The sequence below is a fragment of the Leptosomus discolor genome, chromosome 3, assembly GCF_034619465.1.
Source record: "Leptosomus discolor isolate bLepDis1 chromosome 3, bLepDis1.hap2, whole genome shotgun sequence".
NCBI lineage: Eukaryota > Metazoa > Chordata > Aves > Leptosomiformes > Leptosomidae > Leptosomus > Leptosomus discolor.
Window position 1 is genome coordinate 18063489 of NC_141393.1, and position 19708 is coordinate 18083196.

The window sequence follows — 19708 nt, forward strand, 5'->3', positions numbered from 1 at the left end:
CCATGCTACAGCTTTACGGATTCAAAACCATACAATCTGAATTAATATTGTAGGGGGTTTGCATGGTACAGAGGTGAACCGATCCCTTCATTCTATTAACGACACCAAAGAAAATTAAAATAATCAGACATATATGTGGTTTTATCAGTAGGTCTCAAACTACAACAGTGCTTAAGATGGGCTTAGTGGTTACTATGGTATTTAAATTCAAGAGGCTGTTGAATGATTCAGACCACATACTACCGAGGGCTGACAATTTGCACAGTCAATGGGAGAAGCAGTCATCATGCCTCCAGTAGGCATCTATGGCAGATGGTCTGAATACAACCCCTATTCTTTACCATTGACTGCATAAAAAAAGAAGCTGGCTGCTTTCGATAGCAGGAAATATGAATCACTTCATCAGCCTCTGAAAGAGAGACATCATAAAAGACATTTATATCCACATTAGGGGCTGTTGTGTAAGGTATGAATACAACCCAACGTGAATGCAGCATATGGGAACAGCACTAGGAGGAAAACCCAGGCAATTATCATTTTATCTTTATGATATAAAGATAATGTAAGAGAGTTTTGCTCACTGCGTCCTTCAGGTGACTGACTCAATGTGAAGGACAAGTGCTTACCAGTTACATCCCATGGCCAAAATTCATGTGGTATGTTTGCATTCTCAAATGAGGATTTCAGGATTAACTAGACTGTGGATTGCCACCCTTCAGGGTAGCCATAGGACTGAGCTACACAATGGAGCAATGCAGAAAAATTGCTTTATTCTGCAATACAGGAAAAGTCAGTTTGAGTCAACAAACATGGATGCACATGGTATCAAGCTGCATCACTGCACCCATAAGACAGAAAAAGGCTGGTGGTTAAGTTATTTGATGGTCTTGGCTGGGACTGAAAAAAGAAGTCTGGTCTTGAGGAAGAAAAAAAAAAAAAAGAAAAAAGCAGCAAGCAAATTCAAATTTCTGCTTTTTAATTTTTTTAATTAAAATAGAGTTAAAAAAATAACCCTTTACCACTGAAAAAAAAAAAAAAACAAGCCCCAAGTGTTATTCTTCCCTGCCCCAACTTCTTCCTCGAACACTGATGGCATAATAATTGTTTTCAGAGTTATCCTAACTGCTATATAATTTCACTTGTCAGTATTGCTTCTCTGTCAACTGGCAACCACTTATTTACTATGAGTAATGTACCAGTACTCAAAAGAAAATGAGCCCATAGTAAGCTACATGAAGCTTTGACCCCATAATGGGAGAGGAAAGAATGAATGGAGCTGTGAAACTGGGAGCATTATGAATGATCTACACAGCTAAAATCTTTCTTGAGCCTTGTGGAGTGCTGTTATGCTGGTCCCCAATCATTTAAAGTTATTAAACACATATAATGGTTAGCTCATTGTAAACAATGAGAGCCGACTACCTGTGATTAAAATCGATGGACTTCAGTAAATTGTTTTTGCAGGAGAGGATTGTGGTGCCAAATAGTGCCATACTTGGCATTTTGGAAGCAGAAAGATTTTTCACAAGTTTGTCTTTTACTTTCTTAGATTTTCCTATGATAAAGCTCACTTAACTCCCACCTCAGCAACCCACAGAATGAAAGGAACAGAAACTGTCTATGTACTCTTTGCTGGAAAATTCCATGTTAAAAGAAAATGGCCTTTAAGGACTGAAGACAGCTTACTGCCTGTCTGAATAGACAGAAACTGAGTTCTGGCCCATGATCAGTTAGCACCCCTTCCCACAGGAACTGCTCCCTGGTTTTGGAGTTATGATATGAAGACAAAGCAGCAGCTGGGGCAGCTGCCCTATTGGCACATGGTATGAAGCTCAATGGAATTGATCCTTGTGAGTTCCTTCCAACTCAAGATATATTCTACGATCCTCAATAAATCAGCAGTGATGCACAGGTCATTAAAATCCTGGGAAGTGTGGATTCCCAGTTTAGTTTCTTCAATTTTTGTGGGGGAGTCTAAATGTATGCACCTACGGTTAAAAATGTAACTGGATTTTGATTTTTAAAATTCTTGCTTCCCGACATTTCTGCAACCATGCTGGACTTGCTTCCCCGCCTCCTGCAATCGAATTTCAGCTGAGACAGGATCAATGTAAGAATTACATAAGAACCTCTTGTACCTGCACCAACAGCAGCAGATTCATGTCTGGTAAGGGTGACTTTAATTTGAGTGCCTGCAGTAACTCCAATATGACACTGCGCGTCAAGTAGAATTTGTCCCTTTCCTACAACAGAAAAACACAGAATTATGAATGTACTGAAATTCACTGACACCCACTAGTAAACCATAAAGACACTTTTTATCTAAGTTTGAGAATAAAAAAAGTTACAAAAGTGTCTTACAAAAAACCAGACATCATTCATCATTTATGTAATTCTAGACTTGATTGAACAGACATCAATGAGCACGATTCTCCTTTGATGTTGTATCACACACTATATCCAAGATTTTAATATTTCACACATGAAATACAGATAGATTGTATAAAACAGTTATAAAACCCAGGCACTCAGTGAAGCTTTCACTAAGTAGTTCCATATAAAGCGGAAAGAAGTAAGGATTGATACAGAACAAAACTGGCAATAGCATTTTGCATTATTCTTCCATTAAACCTGCCAGAAATGGCCTACATTTTGCCATACTTTTTTTTTTTTTTTCCCCTCTGTTGTCATGCTCCTTAAAATAAGGGTGCCTGCACTAAGGCAGCTTGGACAACTATTTTCACTTATCAGACTAGCAGTACTTTTCCACTTACACAATAAAAATCATCTTGGCTATGGCTGCTACAACAAAAACATTTTAAAACACAGAGGAAAATCAGCCAATGGAGATTAGAACACAAAAGCCTAAGAATAGAGTTGTAGAGCTGAGATAGCAAGGATGTACAAGAGATAAGATGAGCCTGTTGTACATCTTTCTTTGACATCCTCTGACTTTAGACAAGATAAAAATGTGGAACTAATCTATATGCTACTGACCAAAGCAACTCAAGAATTTTGATCAGCAGGAAGACTTACACTGAGCTCTCTTTCAAATGACCATCAGAGGTGAAATAATCTTGTCTAATAAAGAGAGCATGTCCAAAGTGTGCTTAACATTTGAAGCCTAGTATCCTCCATCTTGTAGATCTCATGCACTTGCCTACTCATGCAAGTTAAATGTGTGGAACTTTTTACTCAGTCAGGGCCTCAGTTCCTCTGTGACATCTGTAAAATAGGATAATAATGTTTGCCTCTTCCTCAGAGAAGTCTTGTGAGGTTTAGTTAGTGAGGGTCAGTTTGAAGGCCACCTCTAGCTGCACATGGTAGCAAGTGCAGCTAAAAGGGAAGGAGCTGGAAGAGATGAATAATTGGAAATGAGAGGAGCTTTGGTTGCAGCAGACAAAGCCGCCAGTCACCAGCATTCCTTCTCAGAGAGCTGATGTCACCACACTGTATCTGTGTAGCACACTGCCAAACAAAGCTTACAGCAACAGTGCGTGTCTCCCACAGCACCCACATACCTTTTAATGACAACAGATTTTTAAATATCAGCCCGATTTGGGAGAAGGTGACAAAACAAGAGAATGGTATGTCTTTCATGGACATTATGATGCTAGTCTGTGAATCAAGAGACCTTATTTCAAGCTCCTAGTTTGATCTTCAGTTACATGGAGGGTGCAGACAGATAACTCATTTAGCTGATGGAATGGGTCCCAAACTGCAGTGGTCCTTGTCTGACTACATTGCTGTAGTCTAGGCAGCTAAACTCACAGGAAGTTAACAATCCAAAATAAAATTTAAAGAGAAAAAAAAATTTCTCTTAGGGGAGCAGCAAACACTGGATCAGTTCAGCTGTATTAGGAAACTATTACTTGAGGGGACAACTGCTCAAAAGTCACACATCCCACATGCATGAGTGGTGATCCGATAAGAATAGTACAATATAAGAATACCCAGGAGAGGTCAGATCAGAATAAATGTCTTCAGTAACTTAACTCCAACAAGGCAGATGCAAAACCAAGAGTCAAAACAAGGCAAACGTTGTAATTCCCACTACTATTCTGCTAGCCACGAACAATTTTCAGCTCAGATAACTTCTGAGCTCAGTGTGGCTTCTGTATAATTCGTAACTCTCAGTAGATTTCCCTTCCACATGTGCCCATTGTCCTCTTCTATCCATGTCCGCTTTTAGCACCCACAGTACTTGGCAAGGAGTCACACACTGTTGAAGAACCACCTCCTTTACTTGTTTTGACAGTGGTTCCTACAAACTTACTATGTTCTTGTACTGGAAAGGCATGAAATTACCTATCACTGTCTAGGTCACTTGTGACCTTAAAGACCTCTCTACCTTCCCATCAGTTGTTGCTTTTTCAGATTGAAGGAGCCCTCACTTAGTTGCTCTATGTGTGGAAGTCATCCCACTGTTTGATTGCTCTTGTTACCATTACCTGAGCTTTCTCTGATTCTACTATATTCTGACTGGGAATGAACTAGAACGGTGCACAATATTCAAGATACAAATAGATCCCGATTACTTGCTAGAATTCACCAGCAAGAGTGACTGCCTTCACAGTCTTGAGACACATACATAATGCAGTGCCATGCTCAGAGAGTTGACAATTGCATTCCCCACAACACTGGACAGAAGTTCCTATCTAGTACAGAAGCCTGTACATACCGGAAAAGGAGAGATGTAAAATTTTTTCAAAAGCATTCAGCTATTTTACAGACTAACACCTATGCTACACAGGATAGGATTGCTCCATAATAAATTGCTTTGTCTGAACACTGGGAAGGAAGCATAGGCTTCATGAATCCCAGCTTTCCTTGGCTCTAAGGATAATATAGCAGTGAGCTCCCTCTTTCTCAAAGAAGTCTCCTGTCTCAGTCTAAACTCTTAATGTTTCTTAAGCATATGCAAGTGCATAGACACGAAGCAAAATCAAGCAAAATGTTTTTTGACATCTGGCTCTTGCTTCTTGCACTGTAAATCAGGAGTGATGACACTGAAGTCAATAGCCCAGAGCACCCTTCCTATCAAAGTCTACTTATTCCTATCATTCTGCTGATGATAAATATGTATAAACATAGTTTATACATACTTTAAGAGCCTTATTTTCTGCCACAGAGCTGTGAATGGGTATTAGTTCCATGAGAATAATGCCCAGGGGAGTCACATGTGTAAACCTAGTACCAAAGAGTCACGAATATAAGCCCCTTAGCCTCTGTTCAGCCAAATGAATCCTCTTGAATATCTATGAATCCCTATTAAAAAAATGCCTTGCGACCTTCAAACTGTGACTTGCCAGAGGTCTAGTACAGAACGTGAAACTACTGAAGTTTTTTATAGCAGTATCTCAGGGCCCAAGCTTATTACTAAGAAGAGTAAACTTGGTTCTTTAATGCAATGGTGTGCTATCCTTCAGGTAAGCCAGTATAAAGCAAAATTCTTTGTTTTATCTCTGTTGCTACAACAGTAGTTACAATCACTGAAGATTGGACACTTCAATATTCTTTAAAAAAAGAATTCAACAGCAAAAATCACATGGCATTCAGCATTTACTTACAAAGGGTCAACAGAATGCTAGTAAAAGGCTAAGTATATGTCCAAGGTTCTGCAGCTGTAAGAGATAAGAAAGCCAGAAAGTGTCCATTTAGCACCTTAAGATACTTGAAAGGAAAACTAAAGATAAGAAGATTACAATCCACAGAAGAGATGCTGCTCTCAACCCAGAGTTCCAAAGGCACTGAAAAAATCAAATTGCTGACCTGGAACAGAAACTCAGATAAGGAAATATCAGATTGACGTGAATCTTCAGGCTCCAAGTCAAGAGAAATTGAGATGTTCCTGCCACAGGGTATTAGGAAAATGTTGGAGATAAAAAAGATTTTGAATGGTTGTACGGCACTGACCTCTACAAAGTGCATGTCAGAGTGGCTTGGTTTTTGAAAAGACAAGAATCCTCTACAGCTTAGCTGAAAGTTGGTCTTTTGTTCCAGACAGCACAAAGTTGCAAAACAAATAATTAAATCCATATAGTTTCAATGTTCAAAAATCACATTCCTTCTGGAATTGACTTCCACATGGTATTCTATCACAAACACACCCTTACTTGGCTACAGTGATTTCCACTGTAGAGAAACACAGACATCACAGCTGATTTGTTTTTTTCTAACAGCAGTCATTAGTTTGATATTTCTAATGCAAAACCATGGTAAGCTTTCAGAAATAACAAAGATAATGTAGTGTGGAGTTCCACTAAATTAAGCATTTTGTGGCTATAAATTGCAGGAGACCATTCACTAGTGATTCCATTTTGGGTCACCAGGTTGCATTAAGCTAAATTAAGAAGGAGATTTTACCAAGAGCTATAGTCCAAGCTTCCTGTGTGCAATTAAGTACTCAGCGTATTAATAGAACACTGAACCAGGAAGCATGGAAAAAACATAGGGGTCTTTTTAACACCTTGGTTTTAATAAAATTTTTGTGAAATAACTGAAACTGCAGAGCATGAGAGGAGTGAAACATCACATGTGGTAAAAGTACTTCTTTTCTTGTGGTGCAGTTTTTCTGCGAGAGTGTCACTGCTTTTATCATTTTTCCTTCACTGTTTGTCCAGTGGTATTTTAAGTCTTATCAAGACTGAAGCAATGCGTGTTCCAGTTGTACACTAACAATATAGAAAATCATGTAGCTACTTATGAGAGAACGTTTCTTGAGGATTAATTACGATTAATTAATCGAAGACGGAAAACTGTGGCTGAAGCCACATTTTTGCTCAGTACCTTAACAATCTACATAAAGGAACATATAAGGCCTCAGTAAAAGGTTTGATTTGTTTTTGTGGATTTTGTTGTTGTCCAACTTCTCACCAATATCTTGAGTAATAACTGAGTGTTATTTCTGCAGCATAGCTTTCGTTCAGGAATCTTAAAGACTTTTAACGGTGCACACATACTGTTCTCTTTTCTACACAGCTTACAGCCATGTACACCAAAGCGAGATACCTAACACAGAATGAAACACGACCCAAGCTGGGAAGCTCCTAACTTGTGAGTCTTCCACTTTACTTAGCTATCTGTTGCCTCCCCTCACAGCTGTGCTCTCAAAAGGGACTACCAGCAATATTTAAGTTTTTACTGCACAAGGTATGTGGCTAAACTTGTGCACACTAGGAAAGATATGACTGCACAGACATTTTAAGTCATGCATGAATACCAGATATCATCTCTACAAGATAAAAAAATTTCTAAGTCATGAAATCACACCAAAATACTTTTCTAAGCAATGTTTTTGGCAGGTTCCCTTTATCTGTGCCTACACTGTGAATGTGAAACTCAGTATTATTGAAAGGCACTGAACGGTGATCACTTCTTGATTAGCCAAACTACATTAAAATCGTTGTCATCTCTGAAATTTGGCACTGATTTCATCTTTACTTACAAACATACTACTTGAGGGAAGTAGGACTTTGTCTGTCCTGCTTTCCTAAAGGAAGATATAGCCTCATTGTTACCTTGGTGAAAGCTCGGTAGCACAATCCACACAGTTCCACGAGGTAGGCCAGAGTGAAGATGGCATTCTGAATTACAAAGCTTAGTAGTTTTGAAAAAGGCTCCAAAAGACTCTGCAACGACATGATTTAGAGAAATCAGTAACTGCTCAGCAAAACAAAAAGCATTCCAACTCTGAAATGCCTGAACAGAATAGAATTACTTTGTGCTCACAGGCTATCTTGCTGGGATTTACACTGTTTCGGTCAAATGACTACTCTATCTAGCATTTTTGCCTTCATGCTTGTATGAGAAATTAGAAGAAAAAAAATAGAACATACTTTCACCTCTGACACAGTGCTTATGAGGTATAACAGATTCTGTAGTGTTTATGTAAGAAAACCTCACTGACCTCTGTGGAATTGTACTGCAGAACTTCTAAGGAAGCTCACTACTATCTTTTTTTTTTTTTCTCTTTTTTTTTAAAGGGGAAAAAAAAAAAAAGAGGGGAAAAAAAAAAAGATAACATCCAATCTTTAAGAAGATATACATTCACACCCACGCAGGAATGTAATCCCACCCACACTTTACTGTAATCCAGATTCTTCTCATTCTCAAAAGAGTATTGGACTGCACAATTTTATGCTTGCATATAGTACTTTGCTAGGTAGGGGATAAGAACACATTCACAGAATAGCACAGGCTGGATAAATTTGAGGCAACAGAGCTTTGTCTTCTTGGAACTTACCCTGGTGGCACTAGTGGTAGGTATCTTCAACAAGCAAATCATGATTCTTAAACTAGAATCTAAAGAACACTGTGAACATATTTGAAGGCAGGAAAGAAAAAAGAAAACAACAACCAAACAAAAAAAACAAACAAACAAAAGAACAGAATTAGTACCTTTCCGTGCACATCTTGCTTTTAGTGGTAGCAGCTATGAATAAGTTATAGGCAAAGTCTGAAAATTAACCCTGATGACTGAACTTTACTTATTTTGCCCAAACTGGCTTACCCTTGAACACACAATCATATCCCTTCAGTGGTAACACATCACAGCACGGGCCTTGAGATGAGAAAATTTCACTAAAGTACTAGTTCAGAAAAGTCAACTTTATGCCTTTCAGGACAAAAATTTCCTAGAAATATATTTCCACTGTAATCAAAATGGACTGGGGAAAAAGAAGAAGAGTGGGTTAGCAGGAGGTACACACCATCTACCTCATTTTATATTTGTGCGGTTGCCCGGGGCTATGACATTTTCCCCCACAACCCAAGACAGGGCTGCAGCTCACACCGCATAACAACAGAATCCACCCTGGCAATAGCTGCTCCAGATGACCCTCTACAGTTGTTCCTTATGGTGTAATTGTTTTTTCTTTTGAATAAATCACAGAGGTTGCACCAGCAAAAGGGACTTTTCAGGATCTATCCATTGTCTTGCCTCAGCTCTGCTGCAAACAACTAGAACAGCAGAGTCATTTATGACCCAGAGGACGGAACAGGAGATGGAAAGTTCAGGAGCAAGTGTTTTACTTGTATCACTAACGATACCTCCCGCGAATAAAATGGAAATCAGAGTATACACTCCATCTAAATGTTGTGTGAATGGCAGATACGCAGTCGGAACTATTAAGATACAATGAATTTCTTTTTATTTATTTCAATTAGACAAGATGCAACAGATTGGGATGGCTGGTACGCAGAGGGAATGGTCATTGCCTGTTTGGCTTAGTAAGTGCTGCAGGATGGTACCTCAATTTACCAAAACCTAGAGAGGTTTCAAGGTCTGACTACTGCATAATAGTGCCAAAGAATTTAATATCATTCACGCAATTTGGTGGTGACACTCAGTTTAAGAGACAATGCTGTAAGTCACAAAGTTAGATTTTGGATCCCTTAGCTCACACCGAGCAACACTGTTTTGCACAGAAGAAATTACCATTGGCCTCATTCACACCATAGGAAATAACGTCAGACTAAGGGAATCAGAATCCTGTGTTTACCAGAAAGACTCAGAAAAGTTTTTACTGTGTTTTCTGAACAAACATCTGGAAATACACACACAAGGAGATAAGATCCCTCTGTATGTCCTCTGAGCACTCAGAAATCAGAGCTCAAAGCTTCCAGATCCCGTTTCTGAAACTATATGCTGATTACAGTCAGAACAACAACCTGGTCAGCCAAACAGGCTAGGCTCAGTTCCCAGTAGTGTCAGTTCTCTCTGCCTGTCTGAATATTGTGTACTTTTAGCAAATTAATTGGGTGGTGCTTCTCTTCTTAACAGTTTTATTTTAACAGTTAAAACCAGATGGATTTTTATTGCCGAAATCTTGATCCTCTCAAATTCAGTATTCTAACTTGACAAAAACAGGGCATGGAAAGTGTAGAGGAAAAAAGCTAACAAAGAGGCGTAGAGTACTCTGGTCAGAGTTGTTATTGTTAGCCATGGAAAACATAATTAAAGGGACGGATCCAACATACAATAAATACAGTCCTCTGGAAACATTAACTGAATCATTAGAAAATATTCACAACCCTCTCAGATTTCTCATCCACAGCTCTGCCACTGTTTTGGTACATCCTGACCAATGGCAGCATAGCTTGTTTCAGATGTCCATATATCATACCTTAAGTGGCAAAACACAAGGGAGTTTAGTAAGGAAGGTCTGAAACTGATTACTAATTGTGGTCCAGAGGTTGCTCGGCGAATCCATTGGCAAGGCTTCCATAAAGGTAGCAATATTTTCCAAACAGCGTAGCATGGCACCCCCTGCTGGCAAATTCTTTTTGTTGTTTAAACCCTGGGAAACAAAATGAGAACTGTAAACAAATGTATACATGCAGAAATGGTTCCTTAAACAGTATTTGGAAATGCTGAGGTTAATTTGTTCAGACCAAATACTACTTATCTTCTCCATAATGCTAATGATGAAATATTATGCAGGGAATTTGAACTGTGTATGTGACAGTTAAGCCTAGTTCAGTTCCTAAAGTATTGACCAAGTTTTTGAGCCAAAATGTTACAAGCAGGGTCCTAACGCACAACCAACTTAGAATGGCAGTAAAAAAATTACCACTTGTAATTCACCAGTGGATTGCCCATGTTTTCCTTCAGATAGTTTTAAACAAGGTATGTTCACTAATTTTCAGTAGATCATGCATGCTTTTTTGGGTTGTCTACTAAGGTCAGGCCTGGAAAGACATAAGCATTTTTAAAGTGATGTCAAAATCTTTGTATGAAGCAACCTCCATGTCCTTGGAAGAGCAGGATACATGCAAGTGACTAGTGCTAGAGGATAGAAGTTACAGTAGAAACAAGCCAAGTGCCCAGAAGGGAGTCAGTGCAAGGCAGGCAACAAACCTTTGGACTACTTCAAGAAACTGCCATCAAATACAGGAGAGAGGGAGAACTGAAACGTATGAGCAGAAATGCTCCTGAAAACCACAATACCAATGTGTAGGACAGCCCCAGGAACTGTCTGAGGAAAAAAACCAACAAACTAATCAAAAACCTATCAGTGAGAGCAAAAGAAAATGCGGAAAGGAAATGGTGAGGACAGCCTAATCCTGCTTCCAGAGAGGACAAAACAAATACTCACATTGCTCTTGGTGACGCAAATCTGATGTCTTAATGAATGAGGCAAAACGAACCAATATGCCTGATAACACTAAGAGAACTAGCACCATTAACAGAGCCAATTGCCAGCATACCTCTAACAGCTGGCTCAGAGCAGCGATGGAACTCAGCTCACTGAAGTCCATAAGAGACGTGGCCAGGGTCCGTAAAAAACTTCCATCTGAAATTCGAATGACATTTTTGCACTGGCTGTCTGTACAGAGGTAAGCTAAAGGGTCAGAAATGCACTAGAGTACTGGACATTACCTTTAATACTGCTCTGGAAGAGCTGAGGGAAGATGCCATTGGGAGCCAGCTGATGGAACACACAACGGAGGAACTGCTTGGCCACACCTGCAGCATTTCCAGGGATCATCATACTGAAATGAAGGGAAGGAAAGGGAAGAAGAAAGAAATTGCATGGCAGATTAAACACTTCTCAAAGGTGACTACATAGAGAAAATATACTGATCACTTCCATAATTAAAAGAATAGGATCATCTCTGAGTGAGACAGTCAAAAGCAGAACTGTCCTGATCTCAAAAAAAACAGTTCAGCATGTTGATTTCATGACTTCAGCTCGACTATGCAGAGCTGAAAAAGTTATGTACACATACTGAAAGTATCTAAGTCTTAATAAACAGTTGCAGGTCCCTCCTCTATGAGGACAGGCTGAGACAGTTGGGGTTGTTCAGCCTGGAGAGGAGAAGGCTCCAGGGAGACCTTATAGCGACCTTCCAGTACTTAAAGGGGGCTGACAGGAAAGGTGGGGAGGGACTCTTTATCAGGGGTGTGGTGATAGGATGAGGGGTATAGGTTTCAAACTGAAAGAGGGGAGATTTGGATGATATATTAGGAAGAAATTCTTCACTGTGAGGGTGGTGAAACACTGGAACAGGTTGCCCAGAGAAGCTGTGGCTGCCCCCTCCCTGGCAGTGTTCAAGGCTGGGTTGGATGGGGCTTTGAGCAACCTGGTCTAGTGGAAGGTGTCCCTGCCCATGGCAAGGGGGGTTGGAACTAGATGATCTTTAAGGTCTCTGCCAACCCAAACCATTCTATGATTTTTCCTGATTCTCCACATAGTTTTATTTGTGAGTCACCTGAGTTTGAAATATAATCCTGCTCTCACCTTGTGTATTTCAGTGACACAGGATGAGGTTCCTGGCTTTACCATAAAATATGAACAACAGGTAAACACACACATTACAATATTAATTTACTTCTTGCAGTTTCCTTCAGGAGATGAAGTACTTCCCAATTACTCATAAAATGAATGGTTTCATTTAAAGAGCTAAATTATTATCTATTTACTCATAAACCGTACATCTTAACATGTTTTACAGCTTCTCAAAATTAATTTATCCTATTCAGCATCTCATTTATGTAATGAGACATCACTACCAGGGGTTGTCCATGGCCAAGGATGATTCACTTGATTGAAAGTATGCAGATAGTTTATCAAGACGAATACAGAACACAGAACAAGCTAGAAAAAGCCGCACTGAAATTGTGGAAACCAGAAGGCATCTTTAAATTATGCCTGAATGTGAGTTTTTTCAAGTTCAATACGTATGAACATGGGCTCCTGTTCATCTTCAGAACACATGAGATTTGAAACAAGTGGGAAAAGTAGAGGTTTTTCCTCTCACTCACAAGCCTTAAATAAATTTTTAAGAAGTTAAATTTAGTTGATTTCAGGGCCAGAGAGGATGATGCTTTAGATTAATTGTTTAATTTTGGCCAGGGTATCCTTTGCTACCATACCTTTCTGCTTGATTAGAAAAACTGGTACTTGATGCCAACCTGGAATAAAAATAATAAAAAAAGTGAAGCTCATATGCTTTTTTTGTGTTTCATTTTTAAATAAGCCAATAAAGTATCTTTTTTTTTAAATAAAACCCAATAATTTTATAGAACATTTAAAATGTCACCAGAAAGGTCTTCTGATGAGCACATAAATTCGGTCAAATCATATACTCTATTCAATCTTGCAGTCTCACAAATACTTAACAGCTCTAAACACAAATCTACTTGCCTCCCTGTACTAGCATAAAGATAATGAAGTAAAAGTATTGCCTTACATGCACATCATGGATAATTACTAACCTAGAGGGATCTGGAGAGAAAAAAAGTTTGCCAGAAGCTGCCCACTGACTGAATTGTTTTTGATTAACACAGCACGTAGACTAAGCCAAAATTCTCTACTTGGCAGTCTGAAGCGAGGCTTCTAGTTCCAGATTTTGGCACCTAAATAACTGGCCTAATTTCAGAAACACCAAGTACCTAAAAGCACTTACAAAGTCAGATGAGAAACACTAGGTTCTCAAAAAATCAGGTCATTTATTTTAGCACCTAAATATAGACTTTAAAGCCAAACATGGGCATTCTGCGATGAAAATACAGAACAAAATCTTAAAGCAAAATCATGCTCATCAACATCCAGAACATGTAAATGAACAGAATCAGGGCTTATAATACAAAAGCATCACGCCTTTAATACTAGAATGCACTAAAAAGCAATTATAAAGATGTACACTGGAAGCCTCTCTGACATACAAAATACCATGCAATTCTTACTTTGGTCTGCTGCGTACCAGTATTTCAGCTGGTATAAGCTGATACATCTAAACAGAAAGTTAATAGAGCTACACTAATTTACATCTGCCAATGATCTGGCCTTCAATGTTTATCTTTGATTCATGATCCTTTTAGGCTGGATTTATCTGTTGCTCAGTGCTCTGTCAGCCTCTAGGCACCACTGCAAAATCCCAAAAGGACCCTAAGGCAGCTCAGTCGAATGCATCAGTGTAAAACAAAATGTATGGTGATTTTCACTAATGATGTATGACAAGCTGGGGACACAGCATACTTTCAACAATGCTAAAAACTCAGGCTGATTATATTCTCTTCAGTTGTCCCAGCATAAATCAGAAAAACTCATTGCAGTCCCTGACTCCACTGTTGTTAAGAGGATTCCACACTAAAATACAACATATTAATTCTGGTGGGCAAAGCTAATTTGGGTTGAAAGCAGGTCTGAAGCTACCTTCAAGCAATAGAGACCTTGATTCTGGAATAACTGTAGCCATCTACTTACATTAAACACATGAGGATTTCTGCAGAATTCAATGAGACTAATCACATGCCCAACGGACATTACACTTACTTTCAAAAATCTACTAAAGCATACAAATAAAACAACATAAAATACTTCTTCTAAAACAAATCAAAGTCCTATGCAAAGTTGTCTCCTTTTGAACGCAATAATGCAAGTGTGGTTTTTACGATAAACAAAACATTTGGTTTCTAACTCTGAAAAAACTTCATGAGACATGAACTACACTAAACACTTGGCGAGATCTAAAACTTCTTGAAATTTACAGCTTGTACATATTTATCATTACTACTCTAAATATTTTGTTGCACCAAGGCCATGAACCCCCATCATTACCTCCACTTTGCAGACCACAAAGCAGAACAGTAAACGGACAGCAGACAGCAAATGGATGTGTTCAAATTTGTACATGTTAAGAACAGAAGCTAAGTTTTCAAAGCTCCTCACTAACTCACAAGCCTAAATGCCATTTTCAAGAAAGGCTTTGATGCTTGAAAAACTAAATGTCACTGGAAATCAATGAAATAAGAATCAACAAGTTTGAAGTGTTGATTCAGGAACTAGAGAATAAAGTTAAGTGCATGTCAGAGTCTTATAAACATGTCAATCTCTAATTGTCAGTAAGTTGAACCCAGAACTTTTCCTCTTCTGAAAATCCCAATAGATGCCTATCTGTACCTGTGGATTCCTAGATAACTTTTGAAAATCTATCTGTGTATTTTCCAGGTATTCTGAAAGACCCTGGATTTCTTAACTCTTTGTTTCCTCTTCTAAGCATGAAAGTATTAGTTCTTTTTCTAAGAATAAAAAAATGCAAGAAGTCTAATTCGTTCTCACCTCTACTGCCAGATGGGTATTTGGAGGCAACGATATGACACTGCTTGATGAAAGACAGTGACTCAGGTTATATACATGAGCCACCTGAATGCCTCTCTGCTTACATATGCTACTTATTTTGCTTGTATTCAAAATGATTCCTTTGTGGGGAGCCTCTTACTGGACTTAGAATTTGTCAGTAATGACAGCCAGTAGGAACAAAACAGGACATTTACTAGGAACACCCCATGTTGCTTGCCATCTGCTACTCTAAAACAATCAGCTGTCTCATGCCAAAGATGCAGCATTTCTTCCTCAAAGCATAGAAAAAGTTAGCCCTCTCAGCCTTCATCCCTTGATAATTTATCTTCCAAATTATTTACTCTCTGTGGCCGTAGTACTGCTGTATTTACAAGAATCACACAGAATGGATAGCATCTGTCTAGATTAGGAACTTTGCCTCCATCAGAGTTCATTAGCAGTGACAGCAGGAAACTGCAACCTTGCAATTAATGGAAATAGAGGACTTGAATAGCTGTTATATTTAAATTAAATTGGGAGGTAGTGGAGAGGCAGGGCTGCATAAAGCCATGTCCCTGCAGAAGTCAGTCATGCAATTTTAACTTCAGTCACTGAAAAGAGCATGGAAAAGGAGAGCTGTGCATCATTTCTGCACTTCTGGTGCTGCTCAGAATTTTATTCTGAAACACCCACGTGCATCCCTCCCACCTCTTAGGCAGGAAGTTGTGGAAGTGCCAAGGCAGCAATGAGAAGTAATGCAATAGTACTGGTGCACTTCAATTATCCCATGTGCACTGGGTAAAAGTCACAAGAGAAAAATAATAGACACCAAATGTTAAGACCTTATCGGAGACATTCTCATGCAGCAGCTGGTTAGGAAGCCCTCATAAGGAGATGAAACTCTTTAGTCTTAATTAGCACACAAAATACAGCTGAAAAGCCTGAACAGCTTCAGGTATGCTAATGAACGATCATACCTAGGAGTCAACAGTCCTCCAGGAGCAACAAAATTCAGATAAGCTGACCACATTTCTGCATAAATTCTAAAGCAAGAACTACATAAAAGTGAAAAATTCTGTCAAAGCAGCAAAAAGGGGTGGCCAAGAGAATTCAGTCTTTAGAAGCTGTTTAAGAACATTACATTGGAAGCACAGGGCCAAGGTACCCCACTTGTTAAGACAGACTTCAAGAAAGCATAAAAGAGCATAAATTCTGACAAATCCATTGTAAAGACCACAAGAAGGCAGGCCAAAAAACAGTTCAAGTAGCAACTAGCAGAAGGAATAAAAAACTAACAGTAAATTTTTCTTCAAATAAAACAGGACTAAGAAGCACACCAGAGAGTATGCAGCATCAACTGCTCTTCAGGTAATGAACAGGGGTCTTAAGGAAGATAAGGGTACTGCAGAAAACCTGAATTAATTCTTTACATCACTGCTTAGAGTGGGACAAGCTGAGGAGATTCCCAAGCTGGAATCTGCCTTTGGAGGGTAAAAGGGGAGGACATCAGAGGAGCTGCCCAGAATTGAAGTGACAGTGGAAGAGGTTACATAAGAAATTGATAAAAAGATGAGAAACAAAGCAGCACAGAGAACCAGATGTTACTCACTTAAGAGTTCTAAAATATATAACTCCATATCATGAAGTTTATGTAAACCCAATGCCAGGCACAAAATTCTTTCAGTCATATGGCAGAAAGTCCTGAATTTACCTTCCTACAGACTGCATGATGTCCAACAGCAGAGGAGCAGCCAAGTCCGGACTAAGGTGAATGAAGGTTGAGAGCACAACTATGGCCAGGCCTAGTGTTTCTTCATCATATTCTTCAAGAATAGCCCCACAGTCATGGCACCTGCAAAGAACAGTTTTAAAACCCAACATTAACAAATTTAAAACAAAGTATTACTACATATACATATGTGTATAATTATGTCTTTTTAAAGTACTATTATTTAGTATATTCTATTCAGAATTTAGAAGGATAATGTAATTGTGATCTTTCTATAATTAGTAACACCCCATGGCTTTCAAACATTACTAAAGCTTCTCACTAGCTACATTGCCTTTTCTTCACCGACAAGTGAAAGAGGGTCACAGGGCAGGCCTTTCACCGCTAATTGTTAGCCAATTCCCTCCTTGTATTGGACCGCTTCAGTTTGCACTGAAAGTGCAAGAGAAACATGCAGCAGAGAAGACTAGCCCTAAGCACTGTGAACATCAGCCAGTTCGTGTGACTTTGGCTCAGGCGAGGGCTCAAGTCCCTGGCACTCCTCTATTTAGCAGCATAGACACAAACAATGACACTCATAGATGATCTTAAAGAGATGGAACAATTTCACATTGTCCTCCCTGACAGTCATGAATTATGAATAACAAATTATACAATTAGGAAACAAAGATCTGATTGGTTCCCACAGCAGTTACAGCTATCACGACAAAAATGAAAGGACCTCTCAGGGGCACAGAACCTTAGATTTCAGAGAAGTCTCCTTTCCCAGGGCAGATTTGCTGCTGAGTCACTTATCCTTCCTGAAATGCTCAAAGACAACTGATGAAGTTCTGAAAGGGCTCCGTAATGTCTAATTATAAAGGGGATGTCAGATTTAGGAGAGATGAGACAGGCTTTCACAACCTACGAAAAAGGCAAACCAATGTGGGAAACTGGCTTATCTCAGCCCAGTAGGGAGGCTTGCTTAATTTGATCAATCAGTTGCTAATGACTCCCACAGATTGTGACATTTTAACTTAATGGAATTGTACAGGCAATTTTCTGGCCTTTGATACTGAACAGAAAAAAAATCATGCCAACAAAGTCATGAAAGTAACACTCAGGTGGTCTGTATGTTAATAGGTGGTGCTAGAGCTTTGGTGAAATGGCCAAGTGCCGTTCCAATGGAAAGGAAGTGCCAAAGATAAGCCTAACTTTTGGGATGCTTCACTTCGTCACACAATAGTGTCCACTTCCAGTCACAGCCTGCAATATGGCCCTGTCTTTCTCCAGTGATCATCCTGGCACGTCTGCCTACTGGACTGACTGCAGGAGCACAAGCAAGCATTTCTGTACGCTCTTCCCAATTTTTGGCCAAATCAACGCATGGCTCCCTGCAGACTGCTTTAATTCTCCGTTAAATGAGTACACTTCTGTTTAACACTTCCTTCAGAGACATTTTAACCAATCAATTAAGGTTTGCAAAAGCTTTTGGGATCAGTGAGTATCAGCATTAAAAATGCTATGTTGATTATACATGATTACACACCAACAGTTACCTATTTCAACAGAAACCCAAAGGAATTTAAAAAAAGAGTTGTTTTTGGTTTTTTCCCTAATGTAAAAGCGGTTTCTGATGAACCACAAGGAATCCTTGATTTAAAATAGGATGGAGAGTGCTTCCCCTGCCCTCAGTGCACACACAATAGCCTGAGTCATCATTTTTGCCTGCACAAACTCACACAGGTCCTACTGAATTAAAAGCAATCTGGCTGGCAGTGTTCAGAAAACGTTTAACTTGGGATAAAAAAATTAATTTAAAAACTTAGCATAGAGATAAATGATAGAATGGACTTTATATTTCCACAAAGTATATCTATGCTTTGCTTGACCTATTTGAAGTCAAAACTTCTTTGAAAAGAACAAAAAACATCAACTTACTTGTCAGTCATCACAATGGGCTGGTCATCAGCAAATTCTTCTGGTGCAGGTACAAACATACTGACTATACTGGGTGCTGACAGCAAGCTAGATTTTGTGGCACCTTAAGGCAATTAGGAGGAAGAAATAAAAAATAAAAAAGGAAAGAAAAATCACTAAACAGAAATCCAACCTGCTTGAAGAGTAGACTTCTAAAGAAGAGCCATAATGGTTTTACTGTGCATAGAAGTAAGAAATAAAGTGTATCTACAAAAGGATATATAGCATATTCCTTGCTTCTGCCAGATTGTTCCAATTACCTAGAACTATCAATTAAAAAAACAAAGCCAAAAACAACCTTACAAAAAAATCCTTGGAAAAAGATAACAAAGAACAAAAATTCCAGGAAGTCAGATGTAATTGTCCACTGTTTCTTTTTAGGGAAAGAGGATGATTCTACAGTTGCTATGAGACTGGACACCAGAAGATTTGCAGCTTTCCCCTATACTTCTGGGGAATTACCTTCCCGTAGTTCTTGGTGACACGAAGAAGGAAGTAAGTTCTTACATCTCAACACCAGGTCATCAATCTATTCGTAACATCCCTAACGGAGGCATATGAGAGAAAGCAGGAAAGGACTGCTAGAAGAAATATTTCATAAGGAGTTAAGAACCATTAAGAACATTGAAGGACTGATAATTAGAAATGCTTTCTGTTGAAAGCCTTCAGAAGCATCTTCATTCTCCAAAGCTGAGTTGTTCACCTGGGGTCCTAGCCACTGCTATCATGCCAACATATGAGGTTCCCTTTGCCTTTGGCACTTTTTGTGCACTTAATTTCTGATAGATGCTTGTTTTAATAGGAAAAGTTATGTATAATGGAAAATTATCACATATCTTGGCTTCTCTGAATTCCACTTTCTCGAATTACTGCAATACAGGGTAGTCTGACAGTCTAATATCTCTCCAGTACAGTTGTCTTCCTCTCCCGATCCCTTTGTTTTCATTAAGCA

General features: G+C 39.0%; 1 protein-coding gene across 4 annotated transcripts in view; it reads right to left on the minus strand.

The window, feature by feature from the left end:
• UNC79 (unc-79 subunit of NALCN channel complex) overlaps positions 1 to 19708 on the minus strand; it is a 110829-nt gene that overhangs the window by 21831 nt on the left and 69290 nt on the right. For all 4 annotated transcript variants that reach the window (XM_086462331.1, XM_086462330.1, XM_086462329.1 and 1 more), the window contains 9 exons: positions 18718 to 18820; positions 16780 to 16920; positions 12881 to 12919; positions 11384 to 11496; positions 11212 to 11297; positions 10128 to 10301; positions 8246 to 8314; positions 7521 to 7631; positions 2139 to 2243 (listed from right to left, as the gene is read on the minus strand). In XM_086462331.1, the coding sequence (XP_086318457.1) occupies positions 2139 to 2243; positions 7521 to 7631; positions 8246 to 8314; positions 10128 to 10301; positions 11212 to 11297; positions 11384 to 11496; positions 12881 to 12919; positions 16780 to 16920; positions 18718 to 18820 (941 nt within the window). The remainder of the gene's footprint in view (positions 1 to 2138; positions 2244 to 7520; positions 7632 to 8245; positions 8315 to 10127; positions 10302 to 11211; positions 11298 to 11383; positions 11497 to 12880; positions 12920 to 16779; positions 16921 to 18717; positions 18821 to 19708) is intronic.